Genomic DNA, 22,795 nt, shown 5'->3' with positions numbered 1-22,795 from the left:
ACATGTAAAAGGTTCTTACAAGATTTTGCATAAAATTAAATTATGCAAATGTTTACATTATTTAATTTTAAAGTATCTATACTTTATAATATTAAAAACCTTGAATATTAATCTTTATTAATAAATAATAAAAACTATATATATATATATATATATATATATATATATATATATATATATATATATATACTGTTTTGTCTCCTTTTTTACTATTAGTCAGTTTGCTTCTTAAAAAGAGTGAATATGCCATTTCATGTCTTTTAATGTTTTTCTTTCCAGGATTGAGACTCCAGCGTAATAAAAACATATGGTTTAAATAAACACATGAAGCATTCCCTTTTTATAATAATTATCACAATTGTTATATTTAGCCCTATAATAACCGAGACCCATACATTTATAACTATTGATATATTAAAGGGAACCTGTCAGCACAAAAATACAGTCAAATCTGCAGACATCATATTATGTAGCAGGAGGAGCTGAGCAGATACACAGCTCTGGCAAAAATTAAGAGACCACTATAAAATTTTCAGTTTGTCTGATTTTTCTCTTTATAGGCATATTTTTGAGTAAAATGTAAATTGTTGTTTTATTCTATAAACTACTGATAACTTGTCTCCTAAGTTCCAAGTAATACATTTTGTATGTATTTTCTGAAAATGAGAAATAGTCAAAATAACAAAAAAATGCAGACCTCAAATAAATGCAAAAAAAACAAGTTCATAATCATTTAAAAACAACAATACTAATGCTTTAACTCAGGAGGAGTTCAGAAATCAATATTTTGTGGAATAACTATGATTTTTATTTACAGCTTTCATGCATCTTGGCATGATTTTCACCAGTCTTTTACACTGCTTTTGGGTGACATGCCACTCCTGGTACAAAAATATAAGCAGTTCTTCTTTGATGGCTTGTGACTATCCATCTTCCTCTTGATTACATTCCAGAGGTTTTCATTGGGTCTGGAGATTGGGCTTGCCATGACAGGGGTATGATGTGGTGGTCCTTCATCCACACCTTGATTGACCTAGCTGTGTGGCATGGCACGTTGTCCTGCTGCAAAAAGCAGTCCTCAGAGTTGGGGAACATTGCCTGAGCAGAAGAAATCAACTGTTTTTCCAGGATAAACTTGTATGAGGCTTGATTCTGTCCAATTCCAGCCTTTCTGAAACATCCCCAGCTCATCAACGATCCTCCACCAAATTTCACAGTGGATGCAAGATACTGTGGCTTGTACACCTCTCCAGGTCTCAGCCTAACGATTAGATGACCAGGTGTTGGGCAAAGCTGAAAATTAGACTCATCAGAGAAGATTACCTTATTCCAGTCCTCTATGATCCAATCCTTATGGTCTTTGTCAAACTTCAGCCTAATTCTCCCTTGCTTCTCATTGATGAAAGGCTTTTTTCTAGCTTTACATGACTTGAGTCCTACCTCTAGGAGACTATTACAAAGTGTTCTTGGGGTGCTGATTTTGTAAGTTTGCCCACTGACAAAGACATGAACAGTCTATAATTTTAAGGGTAGGTTAATTTTAACATTGAGATTTAGAATAGCAAAAATAAAATCCAGAAAATCACATTGTATAAATTATACTAATTTATTTCCATTTTGCAGTGAGAAATAAGTATTTGATCACCTACCAACCATTAAGAGTTATGGCTCCTATAGACCAGTTAGATCTCCGCACTGTATCCCTCCGCCATGTGTTCAGTATAGTTCATACTGTCACTTGCGGCACCGCTGCATGGTAAAATTCTCACCCAGTGTTGCCATAAAGTGAGAGCCTTAACTCAGGTAACCTCTTCAGTGATGCACTGCAGGAGACATTGCCTCCTATCAGTGTGTAACTGGAGGCCTATAGGGCTGTCACATCTCCTGATGTGACAGCTCTATAGGGGAGATCATCGTGGGACATGCATTATTAAATGGACTGCATCAGACCAGGGAGTATGTTAGGAGTCAAGTTCCTGCCACTTCACAAGGGGAATCTCGAACCATGTCTGCTGCGGTCTCTCATTCTGCATCAGCCGCAGTGGAGCCTGCTCAGTGGAGACGTCAGTCCCAGCGTCTCACTCAGTCTGATTCTGTGCAAAGAGTTACTGCTGCCTTTCCAGGCTCTGCCATTGTAGCCTGTAGTGATCAGCGGCAAGCAGACGTCTCTGGGACTAATAAATAATACAAAAGTCTCGCACTCAACTTAAATCTTATTGATTGATAGATTTATTGGTACTAAGGTAGCACTGGAAACGTTTCAGCCCTTATCGAGCTTTCATCAGTCACTACAATATTTGAAGAAAAAAATATATATATACATAAAATACAGTGTACAAACAAAAACACCAAATATATAAAAAAACAAAGTATATACAAATTTTCACAAAGTTTCACAATAGCCAAATTTTTCAAAATCATTAAACGTATCACATTGCAGTGAATGCACGCATATACATTTTTGCTCGATAGATTTTATGGTTGATAGAGGAAACACACCTACCGTGCTGTGCCTTTAAGTGTGTGTCAATTATGTCCTTAATTGGGATGCAGATCGTACATGTTGCCTAGTGTAGCATAAAGAAAGGATAGGATCTTATAGTAATATAGCAAGGACTGAAGGTGCTGTAGCCCAGATAAAAAGGAATGATACTCACAGTCGATGACTGCTTAGAAATAAGGTAGTGATTTGGTATGATAGGCAAAAAACAAGTAGGAGCTGTGAAATAAAATAGCAGGAGAGATAAAAGGTTGATGTAAGCATATCATAAACGCCATCATAGGGCCGCATACTCAGGTGACCACCTTATGTGCTATTTACCTTGTATAGGTGGTATATCTGGTTGGAGGTAATAACCTCAAGAGCGGCCAGCGTTAGAGCAAGGGCTAAAGAGAATGTAATAAAGACAAGGAAATCATCAGTGCGTATAAATCCACTTACATGTGCTGTGCCAGGGCGTGATAAGCCATACCTGGAGGGGAGCCGCCTGGACGTGTGTGATAACCTCTCAGACGCGGTGTCCACCGCTTGTCTGAGATATGTGTGGAGACCGCGCTATTTAAAACCCAGTACATACCCTGTAATGGAGCGCCGAGACCGGATATGACGTCAAAAAGTCCCGGCCAGGGCGGAAGTCAATGGCCGTGCATTCCACTATGTGGACATGCGTTCCACTAGATTAGCGCTGTTGTGGATGCACCTAGAATTAACATGTAATGCCAGTGGGCAGTTACATCATATAATGGCAGCTGCGGGGAAATGTCATATATGTCCATTTAATGCAGTGTGGTTACCGTATATCAAAGGTGGGTTGGGAGGTGGAGAGAGGAGGGGTTATGGGAGGAGGGTGGATATCATGTCAAGGAGTGTGGCAGAGGTGGAATTCTATGAATCAAGTGGGCTATATAGAAGGAATTAAACATGGCAAGTGTCATGTACACTATATGACCTATGATACTATAATACTGCACAAAGTGTGTGCGTGCTATGCAGTATCTAATGGTCTACATAGGTGGACATATAGAGATGGAAATTGTCCGTGACGGAAGTGCCATTCATACACAAATACATTTCCGTGGTGAGTGGTGGCACAGAGAGTGGTGCTTGATCAGGTGGTAATTCGTGATGTGCCAATCATCATTAATATAGATGACTCTAAAAGACAAAAATCTCAGTCAGTACATGAATCAATGTCATTCAAGATATTCACATCAATGGTGTACAGAGGTAGCAGGAATTTTTTTTTACAGTATCATTATATAAATGCAGGCAACTCATATTCCCTATTAAGCCCTTTGGGTGATAGTGTATCTAACGTGTGGATCCAGTATGCCTCACGTCTCTTAAGCATGAGTGTTCTATTTCCCCCCCTGCGCTGTTTGGGGACTTGCTCTAGGACCTGAAATTTTAATTGTGCGATATTGTGCTTTAATGCATGGAAATGATGGGGTAATGGTAGCAGGAGATTGTTACAGCGAATGGTGGATTTGTGTTTAGACACTCTGTCCCTAACCGATTGTGACGTCTCCCTCACATATAGCAGGCCACATGGGCATTTTATCACATATACCACATATGTGGAGTCACACGTGAAATATTCTCTGATTTTGAATTCCTTACCAGAACATGGGTGTCTGACCACATTACCTTTTTGAACATTGTTGCACTGGACACAATGTAAGCAGGGGAAAGTGCCTTCCCTTGGTGTGCCCAGGAAACTTTGCCTTGTGACAGTATTTGTGCCAATGTCCGCCTTCACTAAATTATCCCGCAGACTAGGGGCTCTTTTAAAGCATGGGAGGAACGGGTTTTGAAATTCGTTAACATTGAGATAGGCATTTGAAAGGATTGACCTGTTGCTACGTATAGCCCTATGTAATCTGTACATGAAAGGGTGGAATGAGTGTACAAACGGTATACGTGAGGTAGTGTCAGTCCTGGGTTTGTTGGTGGTGGTTCTGGATTTCTCAAGAAGGGATGAGGGGTAGCCTCTAGCTTTGAATTTCTGAGTCATCTCTTGTGTGCGTAGTTCCCTGGTGTCAATATTGGAAACAATGCGTTGTACCCTCTGGTACTGTGCCTTGGGTATTGATTTTTTGGTTGTTGGGGGTGGAGACTTTCAAAGTGTAGGAGACTGTTGCGGTCTGTGCTTTTGGAGTAGAGATCCGTACTTAGTAGACCGCTCAAGTCTTTCACTAATAGTGTGTCTAGGAAATTCATACTCCATAGGTCATAATTCATGGTAAAGGTAATACCAGGTCAGGAGGTGTTAAGAAGTGATAGAAAGGCGTGGAGGGTCTCTTCCGAACCCCGCCATATACAAAAAACATCATTCATAGATGATAAAATGCCCATGTGGCCTGCTATATGTGGGGGAGACGTCACAATCGGTTAGGGACAGAGTGTCTAAACACAAATCACCATTCGCTGTAACAATCTCCTGCTATCATTACCCCATCATTTCCATGCATTAAAACACAATATCGCACAATTAAAATTTCAGGTCCTAGAGCAAGTCCCCAAACAGCGCAGGGGAGGAAATAGAACACTCATGCTTAAGAGACGTGAGGCATACTGGATCCACACGTTAGATACACTATCACCCAAAGGGCTTAATAGGGAATATGAGTTGCCTGCATTTATATAATGATACTGTAAAAAAAATTCCTGCTACCTCTGTACACCATTGATGTGAATATCTTGAATGACATTGATTCATGTACTGACTGAGATTTTTGTCTTTTAGAGTCGTCTATATTAATGATGATTGGCACATCACGAATTACCACCTGATCAAGCACCACTCTCTGTGCCACCACTCACCACGGAAACGTATTTGTGTATGAATGGCACCTCCGTCACGGACAATTTCCATCTCTATATGTCCACCTATGTAGACCATTAGACACTGCATAGCACACACACACTTTGTGCAGTAGTATAGTATCATAGGTCATATAGTGTACATGACACTTGCCATGTTTAATTCCTTCTATATAGCCCACTTGATTCATAGAATTCCAACTCTGCCACACTCCTTGACATGATATCCACCCTCCTCCCATAACCCCTCCTCTCTCCACCTCCCAACCCACCTTTGATATACGGTAACCACACTGCATTAAATGGACATATATGACATTTCCCCGCAGCTGCCATTATATGATGTAACTGCCCGCTGGCATTACATGTTAATTCTAGGTGCATCCACAACAGTGCTAATCTAGTGGAACGCATGTCCACATAGTGAAATGCACGGCCATTGACTTCCGCCCTAGCCGGGACTTTTTGACGTCATATCCGGTCTCGGCGCTCCATTACAGGGTATGTACTGGGTTTTAAATAGCGCGGTCTCCACACATATCTCAGACAAGCAGTGGACACCGCGTCTGAGAGGATATCACACACGTCCAGGCGGCTCCCCTCCAGGTATGGCTTATCACGCCCTGGCACAGCACATGTAAGTGGATTTATACGCACTGATGATTCCCTTGACTTTATTACATTCTCTTTAGCCCTTGCTCTAACGCTGGCCGCTCTTGAGGTTATTACCTCCAACCAGATATACCACCTATACAAGGTAAATAGCACATAAGGGGGTCACCTGAGTATGCGGCCCTATGATGGCGTTTATGATACGCTTACATCAACCTTTTTTCTCTCCTGCTATTTTATTTCACAGCTCCTACTTGTTTTTTGCCTATCATACCAAATCACTACCTTATTTCTAAGTCATCGACTGTGAGTATCATTCCTTTTTATCTGGGCTACAGCACCTTCAGTCCTTGTTATATTACTATAAAATCCTATCCTTTCTTTATGCTACACTAGGCAACATGTACGATCTGCATCCCAATTAAGGATATAATTGACACACACTTAAAGGCACAGCACGGTAGGTGTGTTTCCTCTATCAACCATAAAATCTATCGAGCGAGAATGTATATGCGTGCGTTCACTGCAATGTGATACGTTTAATGATTTTGAAAAATTTGGCTATTGTGAAACTTTGTGAAAATTTGTATATACTTTGTTTTTTTATATATTTGGTGTTTTTGTTTGTACACTGTATTTTATGTATATATATATTTTTTTCTTCAAATATTGTAGTGACTGATGAAAGCTCGATAAGGGCTGAAACGTTTCCAGTGCTACATTAATACCAATAAATCTATCAATCAATAAGATTTAAGTTGAGTGCGAGACTTTTGTATTATTTACTGGATGGTTTGAGAACCTAGTCTCTGCACCAAAATATAGCAGTGCACACGGTGTTTGCTTACATAGTCTCTGGGACTAAGTCCTTCTTTTCCCTTTCTGAAGATGCCCAAAGGAAGACCTCTCAGTGGAGGTTTTGGGTCACATGCTCAGGTACTGCAGTAGCTCCTATTGGTTCACTAGGAAGGTCCTGAAGCTTCTCAGTTACTGCAGCAGTTCTCATTGGTCCTCTTGGAAGGTCCTGAACTTGCTGCAGCTATAAAAGGTTCGCATGGCTGCACAGCCATGCGCTAGTATACACTTGTTTATGTGTGTGTGTTGTGAGTGAAAGTCGCTCTTTAATCATCCCGTCCCTTGTGTTTGAATGCTCGCATAAGGAGGAGGATTGTAATCTAGCACCCAACTTGTAACCAACACTGGTACACAAACAGCGTCTATTGCTGTGACCACCAGTGCGGCAGCAGGCGATATCACCGCGCTTTCCAAACCCAAGTCTGGGTGGTTAGTGGCATCCACCAGTGCGGCGTTGCATGCTCTCTCATGCTGTTTAATTATTATTTCTGTTACGTGCGGCACTGTGGCCCTGTGATGCAACAGGGTTTGCTTCTTTCCCACAGGGTGAAGCTAACCCGTGTGTATCCTCATTGTACCACCATATAGTTCATCATTGCTTAGTAGCAGGTTCCATCTCTGCACGGTGGACCCCGGGCAGTTAACACACCTTCTTCCTTATTTGTTGCCTTCCGCAAGCCCTAACAGAGTATTTGTGTTTTTTTTTATTTTTTGCAGGAGATCGAGGATGTTGCATGGATTGACAGAACAATAAAGATGGCAAAACTGTAGTGTTTTATTTAATTAAAATTCTGGCTGTGTGTTTATTTAATCCTTTCACAACTATAGGATTAGTAATGGATAGGGGTGTATTGATGCCTCTCCATTACTAAGCCAGCTTGATGTCACCTTACAATTCAAAGGGGACATTAACCCCCTATTACCCAATATGCCACCACTACAGGGCAGTGGGAAGAGAGATGCTAACTGCCAGAATTGGCACATTTTAAAGATGCGCCAATTCTGGGGCAGCTGTGAGCTGGTGTTTGTAGCCGGGGGGCCAATACCCATGGCCCCTTCCTAGGCTATGAATATCAGCCAGCTGCAGAGCCTTTTCTGGCTATTAATTATAGGGAACCCCACATCGTAAAGGCTAAATATACAGCTGCTTTCTGATATTCATATCCTGGGAGCATCCATGGGTATTTACCACCTCCCAGGCTATAAACATTGGCCCCTAGTCAATGGCTTTCCCTTTCTGGAGCATAAAATTGCGCTGGAGCCTATGCCATTTTTTTAAATTTTTTTAATGAATTAAACAGATATTGCTTTTAAGGCCGAGGTCACACTTGTGAGAAACTCGCACAAGTCACTCGTATCAATACCTGGCACTGCCACTAGCACTCAGGACCAGAGCATGCAGCTGCATGTATTTTTAGGCAGCGGAACTGTTGTGAATTCTGTGGCTGAATTCACTCCTGTGGTCACAAGTGGTACTGCAGCTTCTGAGCTTCCTCCCTCAGGTGTTCTGGTGAGCTCGTTGGCTGCTTTGTTATTTAACTCCACCTGATTCTGTCTTCCTTGCTCCTTGTCAATGTTCCAGTGTTGGACCTGAGCTTCTGGATCTTTCCTGTGGCCTGCTGCTCTGCTTAGATAAGTGCTTCTTTGCTTTTGTTGCTACTTTTTCTGTCCAGCTTGTCTATTCGTTTTTGCTGGAAGCTCTGAGACGCAAAGGGTGCACCGCCGTGCCGTTAGTTCGGCACGGTGGGTCTTTTTGCCCCCTTTGCGTGGTTTTTTGCTTTAGGGTTTTTTGTAGACTGCAAAGTTCTCTTTGCTATCCTCGCTCTATCTAGAATATCGGGCCTCACTTTGCTGAATCTATTTCATCCCTACGTTTGTCTTTTCATCTTGCTAACAGTCATTATATGTGGGGGGCTGCCTTTTCCTTTGGGGTATTTCTCTGAGGCAAGTCAGGCTTGTTTTTCTATCTTCAGGCTAGTCAGCTCCTCAGGCTGTGCCGAGTTGCATAGGTAGTGACAGGCGCAATCCACAGCTGCCTTTAGTCTTGTTTAGGATAGGTTCAGGTATTGCGGTCTACAGAGATTCCACGTCTCAGAGCTCGTTCTATTGTTTTTGGGTTATTGTCAGATCACTGTATGTGCTCTGATTGCTGGCACACTGTGTCACTGGATTGCCTACATAACAGTACAAGGAGCCAACCTAATGATTCTCAATAGAGGGAAAAAAGAAGTTCTGACATCATTTTTTTTTCTCAGCTCTGTGTTCAGTCTTTTTTTTCCCCTAGACATTTAGGTGTTTCAGGACACAGGTGTGGACATGGATATTCAGGGTCTGTGCTCTTCAATGGATAATCTCGTTACAAATGTACAAAGGATTCAAGATACTATTGATCAGAAATCTATGTTAGAACCAAGAATTCCTATTCATGATTTGTTTTTTAGTGATAGAACTAAGTTTCTTAATTTCAAAAATAATTGTAAGCTATTTCTGGCCTTGAAACCTCATTCTTCTGGCAATCCTATTCAACAGGTTTTGATTATTATTTCTTTTTTGCGCGGCGATCCTCAGGACTGGGCATTTTCTCTTGCGCCAGGAGACCCTGCATTGAGTAATGTCAATGCGTTTTTCCTGGCGCTCGGATTGCTTTACGATGAGCCTAATTCAGTGGATCAGGCTGAGAAAAATTTGCTGGCTTCGTGCCAGGGTCAGGATGATATAGAAGTATATTGTCAGAAATTTAGGAAGTGGTCAGTACTCACTCTGTGGAATGAATCTGCGCTGGCAGCTTTGTTCAGAAAAGGTCTCTCTGAGGCTCTTAAGGATGTCATGGTGGGTTTTCCTATGCCTGCTGGTTTGAATGAGTCTATGTCTTTGGCCATTCAGATCGGTCGACGCTTGCGCGAGCGTAAATCTGTGCACCATTTGGCGGTATTGTCTAAGATCAAACCTGAGCCTATGCAGTGCGATAGGACTATGACCAGAGTTGAACGGCAAGAACACATACGTCTGAATGGTCTGTGTTTCTACTGTGGTGATTCCACTCATGCTATTTCTGATTGTCCTAAGCGCACTAAGCGGTTCGATAGGTCTGCCGTCATTGGTACTGTACAATCCAAATTCCTTCTGTCCATTACCTTGATATGCTCTTTGTCATCGTATTCTGTCATGGCGTTTGTGGATTCAGGCACTGCCCTGAATCTGATGGATTTGGATTATGCTAAACGTTGTGGGTTTTTCTTGGAGCCTTTGCGGTGTCCTATTCCGTTGAGAGGAATTGATGCTACACCTTTGGCCAAGAATAAACCTCAGTACTGGACCCAGCTGACCATGTGCATGGCTCCTGCACATCAGGAAGTTATTCGCTTTCTGGTGCTACATAATCTGCATGATGTGGTCGTGTTGGGGTTGCCATGGCTGCAAACCCATAATCCAGTATTGGATTGGAACTCTATGTCGGTATCCAGCTGGGGTTGTCAGGGGGTACATGGTGATGTTCCATTTTTGTCTATTTCGTCATCCACTCCTTCTGAGGTCCCAGAGTTCTTGTCTGATTATCAGGATGTATTTGAAGAGCCCAAGTCCGATGCCCTACCTCCGCATAGGGATTGTGATTGTGCTATCAATTTGATTCCTGGTAGTAAATTCCCTAAAGGTCGATTATTTAATTTATCCGTGCCCGAACACGCCGCTATGCGCAGTTATGTGAAGGAATCCCTGGAGAAGGGACATATTCGCCCATCGTCATCACCACTGGGAGCAGGGTTCTTTTTTGTAGCCAAGAAGGATGGTTCGCTGAGACCATGTATTGATTACCGCCTTCTTAATAAGATCACTGTTAAATTTCAGTATCCCTTGCCATCGTTATCTGACTTGTTTGCTCGGATTAAGGGGGCTAGTTGGTTCACTAAGATAGATCTTCGTGGTGCGTATAATCTGGTGAGAATCAGGCAAGGAGATGAATGGAAAACTGCATTTAATGCGCCCGAGGGTCATTTTGAGTATCTAGTGATGCCGTTCGGACTTGCCAATGCTCCATCTGTGTTTCAGTCTTTTATGCATGACATCTTCCGTGAGTATCTGGATAAATTCCTGATTGTTTACTTGGATGACATTTTGATCTTCTCAGATGATTGGGACTCTCATGTGAAGCAGGTCAGAATGGTTTTCCAGGTCCTGCGTGCTAATTCTTTGTTTGTGAAGGGATCAAAGTGTCTCTTCGGTGTGCAGAAAGTTTCATTTTTGGGGTTCAACTTTTCCCCTTCTACTATCGAGATGGATCCGGTTAAGGTCCAAGCCATCCAGGATTGCACTCAGCCGACATCTCTGAAAAGTCTGCAAAAATTCCTGGGCTTTGCTAATTTTTATCGTCGCTTCATCTGTAATTTTTCTAGCATTGCCAAACCATTGACCGATTTGACCAAGAAGGGTGCTGATTTGGTTAATTGGTCTTCTGCTGCTGTGGAAGCTTTTCAGGAGTTGAAGCATCGTTTTTGTTCTGCCCCTGTGTTGTGTCAACCAGATGTTTCTCTTCCGTTCCAGGTCGAGGTTGATGCTTCTGAAATTGGAGCAGGGGCGGTTTTGTCACAGAGAGGTTCTGGTTGCTCAGTGTTGAAACCATGTGCTTTCTTTTCCAGGAAGTTTTCGGCTGCTGAGCGTAATTATGATGTGGGCAACCGAGAGTTGCTGGCCATGAAGTGGGCATTCGAGGAATAGCGTCATTGGCTTGAAGGAGCTAAGCATCGCGTGGTGGTATTGACTGATCATAAGAACCTTACTTATCTCGAGTCTGCCAAGCGCTTGAATCCTAGACAGGCCCGTTGGTCGTTATTTTTTGCCCGCTTCGATTTTGTGATTTCGTACCTTCCGGGCTCTAAAAATGTGAAGGCGGATGCTCTGTCTAGGAGTTTTGTGCCCGACTCTCCGGGTTCATCTGAGCCGCGAGTATCCTCAAGGAAGGAGTCATTGTGTCTGCCATCTCCCCTGATTTGCGGCGAGTGTTGCAAAAATTTCAGGCGAATAAACCTGATCGTTGTCCGGCGGAGAAACTGTTCGTCCCTGATAGGTGGACTACTAAAGTTATCTCTGAACTTCATTGTTCGGTGTTGGCTGGTCATCCTGGAATATTTGGTACCAGAGAGTTAGTGGCTAGATCCTTCTGGTGGCCATCTCTGTCACGGGATGTACGTACTTTTGTGCAGTCCTGTGGGATTTGTGCTAGGGCTAAGCCCTGCTGTTCACGTGCCAGTGGGTTGCTTTTGCCCTTGCCGGTCCCGAAGAGGCCTTGGACACATATTTCGATGGATTTCATTTCTGACCTTCCCGTTTCTCAAAAGATGTCAGTCATTTGGGTGGTCTGTGATCGCTTTTCTAAAATGGTCCATCTGGTGCCCTTGGTTAAATTGCCTTCCTCCTCTGATTTGGTGCCTTTGTTCTTCCAGCATGTGGTTCGTTTGCATGGCATTCCTGAGAATATTGTTTTTGACAGAGGTTCCCAGTTTGTTTCGAGGTTTTGGCGAGCCTTTTGTGGTAGGATGGGCATTGACCTGTCTTTTTCCTCGGCTTTCCATCCTCAGACTAATGGCCAGACCGAACGAACCAATCAGACCTTGGAGACATATCTGAGATGTTTTGTTTCTGCTGACCAGGATGATTGGGTGTCCTTTTTGCCGTTGGCTGAGTTCGCCCTTAATAATCGGGCCAGCTCGGCTACCTTGGTCTCTCCATTTTTCTGCAATTCTGGGTACCATCCTCGTTTCTCTTCAGGACAGGTTGAGTCTTCGGACTGTCCTGGTGTGGATTCTGTGGTGGACAGGTTGCAGCAGATCTGGACTCAGGTAGTGGACAATTTGGCCTTGTCCCAGGAGAAGGCTCAACTTTTCGCTAATCGCAGACGCCGTGTGGGTCCCCGACTTCGTGTTGGGGATCTGGTTTGGTTATCTTCTCATCATATTCCTATGAAGGTTTCCTCTCCTAAATTTAAACCTCGTTTTATTGGTCCGTATAGGATTTCTGAGATTCTCAATCCTGTGTCTTTTCGTCTGACCCTCCCAGACTCCTTTTCCATACATAATGTATTCCATAGGTCGTTGTTGCGGAGATACGTGGCACCTATGGTTCCATCTGTTGAGCCTCCTGCCCCGGTTTTGGTGGAGGGGGAATTGGAGTATATTGTGGAGAAAATTTTGGATTCTCGTGTTTCTAGACGGAAACTCCAGTATCTGGTTAAATGGAAGGGTTATGCTCAGGAAGATAATTCCTGGGTTTTTGCCTCTGATGTCCATGCTCCAGATCTTGTTCGTGCCTTTCATGTGGCTCATCCTGGTCGGCCTGGGGGCTCTGGTGAGGGTTCAGTGACCCCGCCTCAAGGGGGGGTACTGTTGTGAATTCTGTGGCTGAATTCACTCCTGTGGTCACAAGTGGTACTGCAGCTTCTGAGCTTCCTCCCTCAGGTGTTCTGGTGAGCTCGTTGGCTGCTTTGTTATTTAACTCCACCTGATTCTGTCTTCCTTGCTCCTTGTCAATGTTCCAGTGTTGGACCTGAGCTTCTGGATCTTTCCTGTGGCCTGCTGCTCTGCTTAGATAAGTGCTTCTTTGCTTTTGTTGCTACTTTTTCTGTCCAGCTTGTCTATTCGTTTTTGCTGGAAGCTCTGAGACGCAAAGGGTGCACCGCCGTGCCGTTAGTTCGGCACGGTGGGTCTTTTTGCCCCCTTTGCGTGGTTTTTTGCTTTAGGGTTTTTTGTAGACTGCAAAGTTCTCTTTGCTATCCTCGCTCTATCTAGAATATCGGGCCTCACTTTGCTGAATCTATTTCATCCCTACGTTTGTCTTTTCATCTTGCTAACAGTCATTATATGTGGGGGGCTGCCTTTTCCTTTGGGGTATTTCTCTGAGGCAAGTCAGGCTTGTTTTTCTATCTTCAGGCTAGTCAGCTCCTCAGGCTGTGCCGAGTTGCATAGGTAGTGACAGGCGCAATCCACAGCTGCCTTTAGTTGTGTTTAGGATAGGTTCAGGTATTGCGGTCTACAGAGATTCCACGTCTCAGAGCTCGTTCTATTGTTTTTGGGTTATTGTCAGATCACTGTATGTGCTCTGATTGCTGGCACACTGTGTCACTGGATTGCCTACATAACACGGAACGCTCCGGTCCCAAGTGCCGACGGCAGTACCAGGTATTGAGGGACAAGACTCGTGCAAGTTTCTCGCAAGTGTGACCCCGGCCTTACACAGATTTTGTGTGTGTGTGTCTGTGTCTTTATTTAACTCTTTATGTACCATTTTATTAAGTTATTACTAAACATCGGGCATGGTATTATCTATCTATAGATCTATCTATCTATGGATCTATCTATACATAGATAGATCCATAGATAGATAGATCTATAGATAGATCTATAGATAGATAGATAGATAGATAGATAGATAGATAATCATTAAAATCAGGCAGCACTCCAAAAATCAAAATGAAAAACCGTGGATTTACTAAACCAACAACATTTCAGCAGATTTTTCTGCCTTTCTCAAGTTAGGATTGAGAAAGGCAGAGAAATCTAAAACATTGCTGCTAATGGATCAGTAAAGCCAAGGTTTTTCATTTTTATTTTTGGAATGCTGCCTCTTTTTTTTTCTGATTTTCTACTTTGGAGGTTTGGACATCAGCTTTACAGGTTTCATTGCACCCTTTTTTTTGGTAATGCTGCCAAATTTTCTTTAAATAATTATATAGATAGATCTATCTATAGATCTATCTATCTATCAATCAATTATCTATCTATCTATTTTCTATTGTAGGGATTTCACTCACTCAGGTGTGATGGCTGACACTCAGGAGGCACGATCCTTTAAAAGTTCACAAAGGTTTATTGCATCATAAACCATTTCGTAAAAATAACAGAAAACAAATAGCCTCTGGCTCAGGGAAGAAAGCAAGTGTCCAGTCCTTCAGGCCCTGTCCTGGAGCCTTAACACACTCAGGAGGGTTCCACCTCCACACATATATCTCCAGTGTTAAACATTAGCCCTTCTTTTATAGGACTAACCACACCCAGCAACCCATCACATGATTAAACATGTGGTTATGACATCACCACAGGTCCTGCAACACACATAGCTAGGCAGGGTTATGTTACAGGGACAAGCCACCTATGTGACACATATCTCCCATCAACTACACAACCTTTAGTCATGCTACACTATGTATATATTGTTTGTCTGTCTATCTATCTATCTATCTATCTATCTATCTATCTATCTATCTATCTACCTATCTATACCTATCTATTTTCTGTGTGTAAACATTATTCTTCAATGAAGTATGTAAATGAAGAGGTTGGACAGGAAATTACACCACAATTCTTTTTTTGCTCAATAATAGATCTTTATTTAGCTTTCAAAAATGCATACAAATCCGCATGAAAATCCACGTTTTTGAACGCATCAAAAACACATCAAATTCCACAGGAAAATCTGCAACGTTGCACATACCCTAAGGGGTTAAGAGGATTTTAACAGTTTTAGAATAAATCTTGGTTTTATCTATTCATGTGTCCTGGATCCCCTACCACATTTGAACATATTGTATACATTTGCACAGTATTTATCTGGCTTCTTCTAGAGAAAAGAAAAGCTGCAAAAATTTGATAATAAGAAATAAAATGAAAATAAAAATATTGAAATGCTTCCCCAAAAGTCTTTTATGACACTGTGAAGGGGGGGAACAATGTGGAAAATAAATGTAAAATAAAATCAATTAATTAAAACATAGCTTAAAAAAGACAATAATAAGTGTTAAGGCTAGCGGAACGCACCGAGTAAATAGAGATGTTTTTATTGATATTGGTGCGTTCGCAGCCCGGGGTCCACCTTGCAGGAGTACCTGCTGCTAGCAAACGGTGGTACTATATGGCGGTATAGCCTAACTCAGTTAATTCACCGAATAGCCGTGAAAGAGAAGCACTGTGCCCTGTTAGACTCCACAGAGGCACAGGCTAACTGCCCAAACAGAGAGCAGTCAGTGGTCACGCATGTACACAAAACTCCTCGCCAGAGGAGCCAGCATTCTAGGGGCTTATTTCAGCCAGGTCCCTGAATACATTCAAACACAAACTCCTCGCCGGAGGTGCCAACATTCTAGGGGCTTATTTCAGCCGGGTCCCTAAATACATTCAAACACAAACTCCTCACCGGAGGTGCCAGCATTCTAGGGGCTTATTTCAGCCCTGGTCCATGAACACACTCTCACATGACCACACTGGCGCAAAGCACATAACAAAAGACAATACTAGCGCATGGCCTTGTGGCCATGCGAGCCTTAAATAGTTGCAGCAGGTTTAGGACCTTCAAAGGACCAATGGAGTTGTTACAGTACCTGAGCATGTGACCCCAGATCTCCACTGAGAGATCTTGCCCTGGGCATGCTCAGAGTGTAAAGCAGGACTTAGTCCTAGCACCTACATGGACCTTTCAAGAAGGACCAATGACCTTAGCTGCAGTATCTGATCATGTGACCCTCGATCTCCACTGAGAGATCTTACTCTGGGCATGCTCAGAACGTGAAAAGCAGGACTTAGCCCCAGAAGCGTCTGCTCACCGCTGCCCAGCGCTGACTTCAATGGCAGAAGCAGGAAATGCAGCAGTAAGGGTACCGACTTTAGAGCAATAACGATAGCGATCCGTGACCTTGCAGCATCCTGGATAGCGATATCATTGTGTTTGACATGCAGCAGTGATCAGGATCCTGCTGTGACATCGCTGGCCGTTGCTGAAAGTCCAGAACTTTATTTTGTCGCTGGATCACCCGCTGACATCGCTGAATCGGTGTGTTATGCCGATCCAGCGATGTCTTCATTGGTAACCAGGATAAACATCGGGTTACTAAGCGCAGGGCCGCGCTTAGTAACCAGATGTTTACCCTGGTTACCATTGTAAAAGTAAAAAAAAAACACTACATACTTACATTCCTATAAGAACCACAGCTTCATAGGAAGCATACCCATTAAATAAGTCAGAACAAATCATATAAGGTCAAAAAATGCTACAAATGGGTTATAATGGATATAACTACGGGATAATCGCTACCATAGAACATAATACCAAAGAAAAAAAGTGCGATCAAAAAGCACCCAACAATAAAATTAAGAAAAATATAACAAAATCTTTATTGATTGGTTATAAAACAGGACATTTGGCAAAGCCAGGAGGAGAGGAAAAAAGTACTCAAGCCACAATGTGCACAAAGAAACAGCAGGGGTACAAGCATGAGGACCATAACCTTAGTAACAAAATAACAAAATCCCCTTTAGGAGATATAAATAGAATCAATTTGTATTATATCAATCAAGGGAAAAACAAGAGTACAATATTATACCAGGCCATGCCAGGAAACATATATGTAGACCATAGACATAGTATCTCTAATAATGGCCCCACAGAGGCTGACCCAAAGTAGCTACATAGTTACCTGAGCAGGCACTGGAAAGCGACAGTCCGCAGCGTGTACCCACCCCCGCTCTGCTTTCCGGACGGGCTTACACAGTGCAGGGAAGCTGACGCCGGGGGACGCAACAGGAATGTAAGTATGTAGTGTTTTTTTTTTTACTTTTACAATGGTAACCAGGGTAAACATCGGGTTACTAAGCGCGGCCTTGCGCTTAGTAACCCAATGTTTACCCTAGTTACCCGGGGACTTCGGGATTGTTGGTCGCTGGAGAGCTGTCTGTGTGACAGCTCCCCAGCGACCAAACAGCGACGCTGCAGCAATCGGCATCGTTGTCTATATCACTGCAGCGTCGCTAAATGTGACGGTACCTTAACTCTTAGCACAGACTGAGCGAGACGCTGGGATCGACGTCTCTGCTGAGCAGGCTCCACTGCGGCAGAAGAATGAGAGACCGCAGCAGAGATGGCCTGAGATTCTCCCTGTGCAGAGGCAGGAACTTGACCCCTAACAATAAGTAAATAAGAAAATAAAAATAACACTGTCTAACCCTGCCACATAAAAATGTGTTTGATATATTGAAATAATTGCTACAGAATGGAGAACAAATTTTTAACTGAATTTTAGAGGTCAGAAAAAAGATAAAATTGGAAAAACAGACACTTATTTGCCAGATATCACAAAAAAGTAGGATAAGAGAATATAACACTCTGCATGTTTAAGTGCACAAATGTGGAGTGAACTTAGTATTTGTAGGATAAAACCTGAAGTAGAAGAGAGCCAACCCTTCCAATTTTGTTGTTACACATTGTTGACACATGGTTAAAAGAGGTACATGGTATTTTGAATATTTTCCTTTTTAATAATTGTAGAGCAAATGTATTGCACCAGCAAATATGACAAACAAAATGGCTTTTAAAAAGCATTACTGAAAACTTAAGCTGGGTGTTAATAACATTTTTTTCAGAAAATCTTGCATTACAAACATATAGGAAATTGCAATTTTTGAACTATGTGATCCTTACTTATACTTTCTTTTAGATATCCATGATCCAAATAATAAGAAACCAGTTATGGTTTACATCCATGGAGGTTCGTACATGGAGGGTACTGGAAACATGATTGATGGGAGTATTCTAGCAAGTCATGGAAATGTCATTGTCATTACAGTCAACTACAGATTAGGTATTCTTGGTAAGTCAACCATTACTATACTCTCATATTTTCTGATCATCCTTTGTGTCCTTTAAAATTAATGCAGATTTTTTTTTTTAGTAAGGGATCTATAAAATACATTTAATCTTTCAGTAAATGTATAAGTCTACACAAAGAATAATAGTCTGCAGTCATACTCATGAAGGTAAAACTTGTCTGGTATCTCAATCTATTTTTCAATAGCTAGTTATAATAGTAAGCTGTTAGAATCTTTCTTAATATTTGAAAGACAAGGGAAATATGTCCTTGAATTGCGCCATAAAACCTCAAGACAAGCAGCATGACAAATACAATTCTTCGGAGCTCTTGGCATCAACATTCCAGACTCAACGGTTCATTTTGGGTTCTCTGCATTTAATAAGATAAAAAATATAACTAAAAGTGAACATAATATTAATCACAACATAAATAAGCATTGGAAAATACTATTTTAGATTTAAGGGGCATCATTTTTTTTGCAATGAGCTGTATAACCAGACTACAATCTACAGACAAGAACGAAACCCGCTTATTCAAATCATTGACAAGTTACATTAAACATAATGATAAATGGCTATTACGAGAGCTAGCATATATTCAAATGGTGAAAATGTTGACAAATTAAGTCCTTTCCTGGTTCAGCACCAAAATGAGCACAAGTGATGAAAGTGGTGGAGCATAAAATCACACAATGACTTCATTATGACTAAACCGTAAGTAATGCATGTATTTCTGATGAGGTTAACATCAATTAACGCTTTTACAACTATTATGCTAAAACTTTTACTACATTTTCAGGAGTATTGCAGCATTTTTTTTTGTTTTTCAAAGGGCTTTATTTATGTGTGGCTCTGCCACTGCAATTATGTAACTGTGTATCTATCTGCTTTATCCTTACCAACCCATGTAAATGTACATTTACAAATAGCAGTGAGTGCCTTTGTGTAAAATACTATCTTTAGTCAAATGTAATTGAAATTGTTTAAATGTTCTAACATCATGATTTTTAAAGGATGCAATGCACAGCAGTTCCAGTCAATGTTTGCTTTGTTCTTCCCTATGAGTGTTATGTACCACTTAAAAGCCAACCTAGTTTAACCCCTTTGAGACCATGCCCTTTTTCTTTTTTGCATTTCTGTTTTTCACTCCTCTCCTTCCCAGAGCCATAACCTTTTTATTTTTCAGTCAATATGGCCATGTGGGAGCTCGTTTTTGCGGGACGAGTTGTTCTTTTGACTGACACCATTGGTTTTACCATATTGTGTACTCAAAAATGGAACAAAATTGCAAGTGACGTGAAATTGCAAAAAAGTGCAATTCCACAACCATTTTTGGGGGGATTTTTTTTACCATGTTCACCAAATGCTTAAACTGACCTGCCATTATGAGTCTCCAGTTCATTAATAGTTCATTGACACCAAAACATGTCTAGGGTCTTTTTTTATTTAAGTTGTGAAAAAAAATCCAAAGTTTGCTAAAAAAAATGCGCCATTTTAAAAGACCCATAGCGCTTCTATTTTTCGTGATCTCGGGTTGCGGGAAGCTTACTTTTTGTGTGCCAAGCTGAAGCTTTTATTGATACTATTTTGGTGAAGATACAATATTTTGATCGCCCATTATTGCATTTTAATGCTATGTCGCGGCGACCAAAAAAATGTAATTCTGGCGTTTTTACTTTTTTCCCGCTATGCCGTTTAGTGATGAGTTTAATCCTTTCTTTATTCATAGATTGGGAAATTCTGAACACAGTGATACCAAATATGTGTATGTTTGGATTTTTATTGTTTCATTTTGAATGGGGAGAAAGATGGGTGATTTAAACTTTTATTTTTTTTATTTTTTTAATAGTTTTAAAAACAATATTTTTTACTTTTGGCATGCTTCAATAGTCTCCATTGGAGACTAGAAACTGCCATAACCCGATTGCCTCTGTTACATACAGGTGATGATCAGATCACCTGCATGTAGAATTGCTTACTTGCTATGAATGAAGACCACGAGGTTGCGCTCATAGCAATTCAGCACTGAAAATCATAGAGATCTCAGGAGACCTCTGGTTGTCATGCCAACCCGCAAGTGACCCACAATCACGTGAAAGGGGTCAATGGTGGGCAGATTTCCGACCTGATGGCCAGAAGCGCATGTTAAATGCCGCTGTCAGAGTTTGACAGCAGCATTTAGTGAGTTAATAGCCGCGGGAGGATCGCGATTCCACTTGCAGCTGTTCTGAGCACATTTCAGCTGTCCAAAACAGCTGACATGTACCAAGAAAGATGTGGGCTCACCTCCAGAGCCCATATCAAAGATAGTGAAGTGACCTGCACAGTACTAGCATGGCTGAGGTCGCAAATGGGTTAAGGGTTGAGCATCCTTGTAGCCATAAGTAAAACTTTAAGTACAATTTGGAACTATCTAAATTCAAAACATTTTTGCAATATGTCAGTGAAACCTCAGCCAGGCTGATAAGTATGACAAGACTACTAAGAGGCCACAAATAGAAACATGTAGTATAAGCATCTCATGAGAGAGCCAATGTGATAATATTCAAAACTATTCATTGTGTGCTTCTCATCTGGAGATATGTCAAACCAATATCAAGCTCTATGATGGCTTTTTTCAGATTTTTATTGCCATAAATTGTGTATATACTAGAGACAAGGGAATCTTTTGAAATTTGAACTTGCCAGTTTTGGCAAATTTTTCCAGGATGTTATTGTTGCTTCCTGTGATTACAAAGTACCCCAAAAAGTCCAGTTAGTCTGACAAGATATGTATGGCATCCTGAGGTGTCCTAGAACTGTTTCTAACCCTTTTCTAACTCTTTAATGCAAACACAACCTTCACAAAATTAACGTAACTTTGAAATATATGGCTTTTTGCAAATGGATAACTGGTGGCAAACAACAGAGTGTTTATTAGCACATTGCACATTCAAACTTGTTATGCTTTTTTAAAACTAAAATGTGGTCCATCATAAAATCAAGATTTTTCTGGCATAAATGTTTTTTGAGGCAGGCATACAGGTAAATGACTATTTTTTTCTCCTTTTGTATTTTTAAAACAATTCTTAACTCTGAAAAAAAGCAACTAAGAAATATCAAGCACAAAAACAATAGCATTTACAATAGGCCCCATTATTGATGTTTATGGTATGGATATTGATGCTATTGGTATTGATATATTTCAAATTAGACAAAAATAATGGGTATGCAAACAAGTTAATACTGTTTATGACACGCAAACCTTGTGAATCAGTCACAGAGTTAAATGTTTTCTCTCTCCTAATCAATTACATTTCTATTATTCTCTTTTCCACATTAACTTACATTTTTCAATACTGTGCCAGCAAGTTTTGTTCAATATTTATGGCTTTTTTTCCCAAATATTAAAGCTAAGTGCTGTGAACTGTGACACCCTCTTTTCCAGATTCACTACAAAATGGCTGCTGCATTTCTTGCTTCAGCTTTTATAACATTAACAATAGTCTAGGTGATTCACTCAAATTGAATCATAAGTTATTCGATTTCACCAAATTATTTCATTAAACTTTTTTTAACCTAATTTAATTTAACCCCTTCATGACCCAGCCTATTTTGACCTTAAAGACTTTGCCGTTTTTTGCAATTCTGACCAGTGTCCCTTTATGAGGTAATAACTCAGGAACGCTTCAACGGATCCTAGTGGTTCTGAGATTGTTTTTTCGTGACATAGTGGGCTTCATGTTAGTGGTAAATTTAGGTCAATAAATTCTGCGTTTATTTGTGATAAAAACGGAAATTTGGCGAAAATTTTGAAAATTTCGCAATTTTCACATTTTGAATTTTTATTCTGTTAAACCAGAGAGATATGTGACACAAAATAGATAATAAATAACATTTCCCACATGTTTACTTTACATCAGCACAATTTTGGAAACAAAATTTTTTTCGTTAGGACGTTATAAGGGTTAAAATTTGACCAGCGATTTGTCATTTTTACAACGAAATTTACAAAACCATTTTTTTTAGGGACCACCTCACATTTGAAGTCAGTTTGAGGGGTCTATATGGCTGAAAATACCCAAAAGTGACACCATTCTAAAAACTGCACCCCTTAAGGTACTCAAAACCGCATTCAAGAAGTTTATTAACCCTTCAGGTGCTTCACAGCAGCAGAAGCAACATGGAAGGAAAAAATGAACATTTAACTTTTTAGTCACAAAAATTATCTTTTAGCAACAATTTTTTTATTTTCCCAATGGTAGAAGGAGAAACTGAACCACAAAAGTTGTTGTCCATTTTGTCCTGAGTACGCTGATACCTCATATGTGGGGGTAAACCACTGTTTGGGCGCACGGCAGGGCTTGGAAGGGAAGGAGCGCCATTTGACTTTTTGAATCA

At 41.1% G+C, this 22,795-nt stretch overlaps 1 protein-coding gene across 3 annotated transcripts in view; it reads left to right on the top strand.

Annotated features, from left to right (window-relative positions):
- Window positions 1-22,795, top strand: part of NLGN4X (neuroligin 4 X-linked) — a 608,585-nt gene that overhangs the window by 363,981 nt on the left and 221,809 nt on the right. For 2 of the 3 annotated variants that reach the window (XM_069761571.1, XM_069761569.1), the window contains one exon: window positions 18,264-18,416. The exons of the other annotated variant lie outside the window; for it this stretch is intronic. In XM_069761571.1, coding sequence (XP_069617672.1) covers window positions 18,264-18,416 — 153 coding nt within the window. The remainder of the gene's footprint in view (window positions 1-18,263; window positions 18,417-22,795) is intronic. 3 annotated transcript variants of the gene reach the window in all.

This window comes from Ranitomeya imitator, chromosome 3 (genome assembly GCF_032444005.1).
Source record: "Ranitomeya imitator isolate aRanImi1 chromosome 3, aRanImi1.pri, whole genome shotgun sequence".
NCBI lineage: Eukaryota > Metazoa > Chordata > Amphibia > Anura > Dendrobatidae > Ranitomeya > Ranitomeya imitator.
The sequence above is the reverse complement of the archived record's forward strand: the minus strand, read 5'-3'. Positions and strand labels throughout refer to the sequence as shown.